This window comes from Aptenodytes forsteri, unplaced genomic scaffold (genome assembly GCF_000699145.1).
Source record: "Aptenodytes forsteri isolate BGI_AS27 unplaced genomic scaffold, ASM69914v1 Scaffold120, whole genome shotgun sequence".
Classification (NCBI taxonomy): domain Eukaryota; kingdom Metazoa; phylum Chordata; class Aves; order Sphenisciformes; family Spheniscidae; genus Aptenodytes; species Aptenodytes forsteri.
Genome location: NW_008795938.1, coordinates 1,443,344 through 1,452,632, shown reverse-complemented (window position 1 = coordinate 1,452,632; position 9,289 = coordinate 1,443,344). Strand labels below are relative to the sequence as shown.

The window sequence follows — 9,289 nt, the reverse complement described above, 5'->3', positions numbered from 1 at the left end:
AAATTGCGAGGGGTCGTGCATGTCGCCCCCCCCCCCCCCCCCCACCCACCCCCCCCCGGCCTGTAGCTGCCGGCCTGTGGCACTGAGTCTGTGTTTCAGTCTCCTTTTTCTTCGTTTTCAGGGAAGAAAGCTCGGACTTTCGATCTCGAAGCCATGTTTGAGCAAACGAGGAGAACCGCAGTGGAGAGGAGCAGGAAGGTCTTGGGTAAGAAATGCGAGTGTAGTCAGCTGCATTTTAAAACGTGTTTTGTTTTTCCGTCTTGGGGTGATGTTTAAAATGTCTCGGACTGGTTGTCTAGAGAACAAAAAACAAATGCAGTTTTGTTCAAGGAAGTCAGTTCTGAACAGCTTGAGGCTTGGTAAACAGTAAAGTTATTAATTTACATATGTTGTCTGAGTATGTAAAAGCAGTGTGTATGTGTAAGGTTCCTGTTGTGAGGCATAGCTTACAGATGCAGGAAGAAGGTGAATTTGAACACAATACTGTTTTCTTTCTTCTTTTACTTAGCTGTGTATTTATTTTGGAAGGGAAGTTGGTACAGGCAGCTTTAATCTAGAGAGAACATAATAACAAAGAAGAAATGTATGTCTTATACCGAACAGCAGGTTATATAGCAGCCCACAAATTTGTCTCTGTCTTCTGCTGTGCTGAGAGTGGGTAGGTTTTCAAGGTGGTGGTTTGAGAGTGGGAGATGGAGAAAATTATATCTTTTGCTGCCTGTATCTAAGCAAACTCCATTCCAAAGGAGGTCCTTGGGAGACACTCATGTATGTTCTAGAAATCCCTTTGCCAACCCAAATGTCCATGCTTTCTTCCTCCGCTTGAACAGTTTGTGCAGAATGTGTGGGTTTTGTTTTTTTCATGTGATGCCATCATGGTTGAGCAGCTGCTATCCTACTAGATTACACTTAATCTGCTCTCTAAAGTGTTGCAGTTTATGAAGTTAGTAGACTTGAAGCACCTTATCATTAAGAAAGCAATTCTGTATGAAAGAATGACATACTTATGATGTTGGTTGTTTTTATTGTTTTGATTCTGTGCAGAACCACAGACCTCTGTGGAGGCTCATTGACTTTGTGGACTTTAAAGACACTGTGAAATTCAAATATACAAGGGATTCCAAAACTTGATTTGGACCATTTTTTTGTGTTGCTTGACTCTAAACACAACAATGTGTTTCCATGTTGGAAACTGTTTCATGTTTGATACTGGTTCAGGGTGACCTATCGTTCCTTACAGGAGATCATTTGCTTACACCGTGTTTTAGTTTAGGAGGGAAATCTGGTAAGCGATCACGAAAACATAAATGTTTTTAAGTCAAGACATCTTGCACTGCATCTTGAATATGTCCCCTCCCTCCTCGCCCTGCCAAAGGTTTCTAGGCTGTTACCCATAAAGGAAGCACAACGCATTTTGTTGTTTATAAGGTTGATCATTTTACCAAAAATGGCAAAGCTTTGTACATAATTCAGCTGTTTGACTTAGAAACAAATTTTGGTATTCAGAATACAGTAATCAAAAAGGTGTATGTTTTACAGCTTTTTGTGGGGGTGGGGTAATGTGAACATCTTATTTTCAGATTTCTTAAGATACACTGACTTTTAGATTTTTGGAAAACCCGCGATAACTTTTGGAAATGTCTCCTCTGCTACCTGAACTGTGGATAAAAAGAACCGAGATCAAAATGTTTCATGGTTCTGTATCTTGCAGGTGTTTGTGCTTCTCTTCAGAGGAAAATGTTTCCTAGCTTTGCTGCAAAACATGTTTTTGTTTTTAGTTTAGTTAACAAACAGTGAGCAAACAAAGTGATGTTTCTTGTATAGAGAGAAAGTAACTTTGCTTAATTGAAGTTAATTGAGCACTTTTAGAAATAGAGTATTGTATCTGTTACCCTGTCATAATCCCAGCATTCTTACTTATACTTTGAATTGGTTCTGTTTGCTTTGATTTTGTTGCACTGTTCCACAGGGATTCCTTTTCAGTGAGTGAAGTGGGAATAAACTCTTAATACAAACAACTCTTTGTATTTATTTTCCATAAATAATATTTAGAGTTCACTTACTTACACCTGTGCATACTTATGTACTAATTTACTTCCCTGCACTATGAAAACTTCAAGAAGTCTCTGAAGTAATCATACTGTTTTAGTATAGTGTTAAAAATACTGAAGTATCAGCATCCTTATATCATCAACTTATGTTTGATAGTGTGTACAAACTGACAACTAGAAGGTGTTTGCATTTTCCTTATGACATTATTTTTCTGAGTCATCATTGCAGTAGCAATGGAAATTTAATTTATATGGAAAAGTAATCTATTTTCAGGTGAAATCTTTTATTTGCTGTTACCTTTTCAAATATTTCATATAGGTCTGAAAATGAAGAAAATTGTTTTACTGTCCTCAGCAAGCCTCTAATTTTATTTTTTTCTAAAAGTCTTGTTTATTTGTCACTTATGTGCTCTCTGTATTCAGAGGCTCGTGAAAGAGAGAAGGAAGACCAGGCTGAAAAAGAGTTTAGAAGTCCACGCACTGATTCATCAGCTTCAGCATCCAGTGCAACAGGATCTGGGTCCACATTAACCCAAAGGTACTTAGATATGGTGGGAGATTCCATGTAACAGCTTTCTTATCTGAAGAGGGGTTTGGGGATTTTCTTTTGAGAGCCTGAGTGTCACTTAACTTGTGTGAACACATCTGTGTTATCTGAAGTATTTCAGTGGAAATACTGATTTTTAATTTTTTTTAATCTATGCTTTCTTAAAGATGTGTCAATATTTGTAAATATTGACATTATGTACATTTAATAGTTAATTTTGGTCTCCTCCCAATCTATGCTTTCTTAAAGATGTGTCAATATTTGTAAATATTGACATTATGTACATTTAATAGTTAATTTTGCAGTCTCCTCCCTAATCCTGGTTGGTGTACTTTTTTTTTTTAAATAACAACAACAATGACTACATGTGCTGACTTAATGAGCAGCTATTGTTCCCACCTGTAGATAGAGTATACTTTTTCATACCTGCTGAAAAAGAAAGCAAAGTAGGTAGAGAGCCTCTGTATGCACATTGTATAGAGTAGTGGTGGGGTTCAGAAAGTATTTTCTTTTGACTTCAGTCTGAAATTTATTCTCAAACCTGCCAATGTTTGTTTTATTGACAAACAATAAATGCTACTGCTTTGACAGTTTCAATTCTGAGATGCTGGGAAATCAAGAGTAGCTGAAGGTAATGGGCACACAACTCCATTGTGTGGCAGGGGTTGCGGAGATCAGTGCACTGTAAATTTTTAGGTTTCTGTATCTATGGAGGTCTAATACCCATACAAGACTCTAGTAGACCTATGTATGTGTATCTTATGGGCTGATAAAGTCTATATGTGGTAGGTTATTATAGACAAACTTGTAGTGTTTCAGACTGTGAACAAATTTCTGTTACAAAATTTACCTTTTGCCTGTTGCTCTATGGAAAACTCAAATGAGCCGTGCACTCTCACAGAAATAACTGATCGCACAATATACTACCCTATAGATCCTGTGTTGTCTTGTGCATGAGAGAAAAGTATTCTGTGCCCCCATTTGTTTTTGATGATATTAGATACCGATGTGGTGAAATAACAAAGGATCACAAGAATTTAAATGTAACTTGACTGTGTACTGTATATGGGTGACTTGAATATAAAGAATCAATTAAAACAAATAGTAAGGTGGAAAAAGGTCAGGTGATACAGAACCTTTCCCTAATCATGCCATTTCGCTAATGGACTTGACAGAAGAGAACTCCAGGGACTTTGTATAAAGGAAGATAACATACATTTCAGTATTCTGAGTTATTAGGTAGGCTCTGGTAACTCTGACCAGAGTTCTGCTGATACTAAGTTTTCTTAGTTTTTCTTTTTTTGTTTTTACCAAGCATTGAGAAGGGAGGGCATGAGATGAAAAGCTCACCTGGAAGCTTTATATTTCCTTGTAAAATACGATATGTAGCTTAGTACTTAGTGCTAAAAACAGGAAGCTGGTGAAGGAGACGTGCTATTGTGACTCAGCCTTAATTCAGAGGAACAATCCTACAACTGACAATTTAAGTCTGAAATACAGGACTCTTAGTAGTTCTTTTTATAATGTAGATGTTAGTTGATATAAATTGATCTAATATATATAGCTTGTTCTATTTTCTGAAAATGGCAACACTTTCCTGAATACTACTTTTTTGAAAATTCCAAGTACTTTCAGTTATGATAGCCCTCATACTAATTTTTTAATTGTTAAAAAGGGGTTGGTTGCTCCAAAAAGATGTGAAGAACAGCTACTAATTCTTTTTTGCTTTTGAGCTGCTTTGCTGTAGAGAAATGTTTACAATAGTTATGGTACTTATGTATTTATGCATAAGTATATTAATAATAATTATGTTTTGTGAAGTGAAAGCATCTGCTGGTATATAAAAAGGAAACACCTGAGAAAATAGAGTGGATGACGTGAGGAGAGTGAACACACGGGGGGGGATATGCCCACATACTTGCACAACTCAATGTTTTTTGTTATTTCCCCTGTCTGTGTGCCGTCCATGCTCTGATGCAGCTTTCTTTTTTCCCTCTTACAGTTTGTTTCACTTACTGAGGAAGTAATGAGGGAAAGCAAAAAACAATTCCTTACACTTCTCTGAATCCTGGGAAAGGGGCTGGCAAATTTGTTCTTCTTCCTTTACAGCCTCTGGTAGAGTAAGACTGTAAGGCTGGAAGTTGAAGGAAATGCCACTTGTTTTGTCCTTTCTGTCAGCACCACTTCTGGTTGCTGTCAGAAGGGTAGATGGGCTTTTGGTCTGGCTGCGTTGGGATGTTCTTATGTTTGACTTTCCTCCAGTCAGGACAGAGGATACCAGCAGCTGTAGCTGGAGTACTTGGCTGTCCCAGCCAAGCTTGGAGTGTGGTGAAAAATAGCACTGCAATTCTGGCCATTTCACGTGCAGAGTGATTATACTGCCCCTCAAAATACTGAAATGTTTGATTTGATTGATTTATCCTTCCTAGCAAATGAGGGAATGATAAGGATAGGTAATTACGAAGGAAGCTAGGTATTGTTCTTGGGTGTCTATAGAAAGATCTGAAAATCTGGGACTCCAGGATTGGAAAGGCCTACTTGAATCATTATGTTGTATACATTCTTCTCGCTGGCAGCTACAGCGTATGCCTGGTTCCATTCCAAAACTAATTAGTTTGGCTTCTGGGGAAAAGATATGTGGTTTGCTAGTCTGGGAATGCATACCAACTCTTAAAACACAACTCTTCTGCACATAGTATTGTAAAGTAGTTAGTTTTGGGGATACCTAACTTGAAGAACTTTGAAGGTCCCAACCCATTCCTCACATGCTGGAAAAGCTTCCTTTTGGTAAAAAGATATTGATTGCACCATTGTTGTAGAGTAAGAGAAGCTCTTTTTATTTGAGTTAGATTTATTAGATAATCATAGCCTGATCTAGGTCTTTAAATGTCTCTCATCACTATGCAAAACAAAGTTTGTATGTAGAGGTAATATCTTTTATTAGGCTAGTAAATATAGTTGGAAAAATTAGACAAGCTTTCAGGCATGCAAACCCTTCTCATCCCTGTAACATCTGAGGATCTAATTTGTGTTGGTTTTAGTTTGTTTTGATTTCTTCCTAAAATAGAATTTCAATTGCTTATCCAACACAAATATTTGCTGTGTAACCTACTACCTGCTTGGTGTACAGCTGGTTTGGGGGGCAGAGTGGGGCTGCACTCTGTCACAATTACATAGTTTAGAACATATTTTCTTAATCCTTTATTATGTTCTTCAACTTCTGTGTTTTTATTATAGTTTAAGTGATAACCTAAACTTAAAAAAACAAACCAATACCTCTGTAGTCGTTGTCTTTTATTTTCTTTGTTAAACTATCTTTTGCAGTCTGCTCACTTAAAAACTCACATACACGCTCTTAAAGTATAAGCTCCCAAAACAAGTCTTGCTATTTGAGCTTCTCTCACTGTATCACTGTAATGATAAACTGTATCTAGTCAAAAGGCAAAGTTTCTGCTTATCACTATTAGACCTGCCAGTTAGAATACCGCCTACTTGATAACTGCCAGCAGAGGGAGCACGTTTATTTTGAATAAACTGAATGAAAGCGGACTAAATAGCTCTACTTACTTCTCAGAAATTTTCCAATGCCAAAAGATAATGTGTTCACACAACTGATTTGGATAACAGAAAAACGATAATTTAATGTAGCTTTTAGGGTCTAGATTTGTGACACTGTCAAATATTTGGTTGAAAGTGCCTGATTCCCTCTTATTCTTTACCAGCATTATGAAGCAAGTGCCATGTTTTGTGTTCTCACTCTGGTTGTGAGCCTGGGTGATTACTGTTTTGAGTTCCACCCAGCCAACAGAGGTGCAGAGCATCTGCACAAGCTGCAACTTGAAGCATAATCGTGAAAATGCTCTGTAACAATATATTCTCTTGGCTTCTAAGCAATATTGAAATCCATACTAGTGATGTGATACTGTTGTTTTTACAATCTGTCTAACTTCTTCTTTGTTTTATTTTTTCCTATCACTATGGTATTCCTTTTTTAAAAGCTTTGTTTATGCTTTCAAGATGATGGTGGGCCTACACTCTGTTAATAAAAATTAGTTTATGTTTTGCTGCTAATTTCAGTGTTTACAAATTTACAGCAGTGCTTAACATCTTTTATCTGAAAATTCCTATGGAAGTGCCAATGTTCTTGAAATAGTAATTTTTTAAAATTTCTCCATGCAGAGAGACAGCCTGTAGTGAAAGTGAAGATAGCTCAGATGAAGAGTTAACTGGTCCTTCCATGCAATCCCAGACTTCTGCTCAAGGTCCAGCTGAGGATACTGATGGTGATGATGAAGATGATGAATTCATTGGGCCACCACTTCCACCTGGCTTCAAGGATAGTGATGACGATAATGACAATGATGATACAGAGGAGGAGGATAATGTAAGTATTTTGTTCCTCTTTTATGTTTTCATGCTTTGAGTAGACTAATTTGTAAGTGTGCTCTTTCCTTTATGATTGAATTTGCAGGTGAAGTATGACTGTTGTTTGAAATACAGGTTTCCTGTGTTTTTTCTAGTGATTATTCAACAAATGCAAATAATGGTTTTCACTTAAAAATACCAGGATTTTAAAAAAATGTATGCATGTGAATTTCAAGGGAAATCATCATCAATTAGTATATACTGTTTACTCTCTTTTTTTCACATTATGAAAGAACTATATAAATATTTTATATAAATATTTTATATGGTTAAACAGTTCTCAGAAAAGAAACTGTGGTAACTGGGGGCTTTTTTTTGTTGTTTGTTTTGGTTTGTTTTTTTCTAAATCTAAATAAGTGCCAGACCTGTTTGTTGGCGTGAATATAGACTGTCTTTTCTATCTATGTTAAAAGCAAGAAAACCCCTAACAGCCTAACCTGGGTATCACAGGTACTCAGTTGACAAATCTCTCTTTATTTAGTTAAAAGTTTAATGGTTTGATGTTCATTCTCCAAAGCTTCCTGGATTGAATATTTTGTGGCAGTGGCTTTTGTATGCTGGTTTCCATGTTGTTTTGTAGCAACAATGATAAAAGTCCTGTAAAAACAGCCTTACTTAATGCTATTTTGAACCATTTGGTAGCAGAAAAAACCTGTATGTCCTATTACACAAATATAAACCTAATCCTAAAAAACAAATTCCCAGGTGTCTCAAGGTTTTTGTCAATTCCTCTTCAGTTTTGACTAGGTGTTCAGTTTGTTTGTTCTTTTCCTATAAAAAAATCTTACCTTGCATCTTGTGAACTTTAAAACGTAAGTTTAGACTACTCAAAATGAGCGAGAGGAACTTCTTAAGCAATGACATAACTGATTTTAGAGTGAGTCTAACCTTGTATGATCACAATTTTTGTTGTTGTTGGTTCCCCCCCCACCCTAGGGGATAAGTAATGGGAAATTCTGATGCCTTAGGGTTTTTTATTACTTTGTCTGATTTGCTTGATGCACTGTTGCCTATGGATTTCTTTAATTATCAAACTGTACATTTTAGTGCCGTATCTCCTGTGATCTCATCTGTAGCCCACACATGACTTGTTCTGTCTTAGGGAACCAACTGCAGATAAATCCCAAATTTTCCTTGAGAATGTTGTAAGCCTTAAGTTAACTTGTGACTTACTATTGATTTGTATCAGGAATTCTCTTAACTTTTAGCTGTTAGGGCACTGTGGAGTGAGTCCATATTCCTGAGGGCGTCATAGACTCAGCAGATTTCAGTTGCTGTGGATCATGTCATATTGAAGTCACTACTTCTTTTCTGTCAATTTTCATCCGTTCTCCCATCTCAGGTCTGCTTCTTCATACATTTTCAACTCATAGTAAAATCTTAAAATACAGTGCTTTATCAAGAAATTTTATCAAACATGAATCCTTCCAACAGGTAATCAGAATAATAGTTCCTGTCTTGAAAAGTATTTACATTTATTGACGCTGAATGAAATGTTTGGTCTTGTTCAGTTTTGTCTCTAAATACTTTTCAACCTATCTTGGTATCATCCTGAGTCTTAGTGTGTACACAGATTGTGGTGAACCCAGATGCTTGTCATTTTGGAAAAAACCCACAATATATTACGCAAAGAACAACAGCTTCTGAAAGTACCTATTAATAGCTGCTAACTTTGTGCATGTATGTACTAGGAAGTGCTAAATCTCAAAAAATGCATGCTTGTTCTGCACAGGTGTTTTGTTCTTTCTCTGGGGTTTCATCAGAATGCCCTTCTAAAGCACAGCTCTCCCTAGCTGTCCCCATTTCTCATCCCAGAAAAAACCCAATCTTTTGCTCTGCTGTCAACACTTCTGAAGCTTGTAACTGTCTTATAGCACTGAGTAATTGAAGGCACACAGAGAGAAACAACCAGGCTTGGGAATCAAGTCCTGTGAGGTATCTTCAATCTTTGGGAGAGTGTAAGTTCTCCAAGATGCTCAAAGGATTTCAGTGTATACAACACTAAAATAAAACAGTGTAAACTTGAAATCATGTTATATCCTGGCAACTAAACCCAAGGTTAAGCCTCATATCTGCTAATATTTCGTTGAAGTATTGCACAAAATTTTGCATCAGAAATCTCTCATAGCTATTCATCCTGATCTTTTCTACACAGACTTTATTGTTCATTGCTTTGTTTCTATGTTATGTCCTTACTTATTTTCTTAAACAACAGAGGTTTGAAAACACCAGAACTGTAGGCAGCCGTTGTCTGGGGGGGGGGGGT

The 9,289-nt window shown here is 36.8% G+C and overlaps 1 protein-coding gene across 1 annotated transcript in view; it reads left to right on the top strand.

Moving 5' to 3' along the window:
• Window positions 1-9,289, top strand: part of WDR70 (WD repeat domain 70) — a 143,648-nt gene that overhangs the window by 2,574 nt on the left and 131,785 nt on the right. Inside the window, exons 2-4 of the mRNA XM_009285217.1 lie at window positions 100-205; window positions 2,475-2,589; window positions 6,778-6,982. Of these exons, the coding sequence (XP_009283492.1) occupies window positions 100-205; window positions 2,475-2,589; window positions 6,778-6,982 (426 nt within the window). The remainder of the gene's footprint in view (window positions 1-99; window positions 206-2,474; window positions 2,590-6,777; window positions 6,983-9,289) is intronic.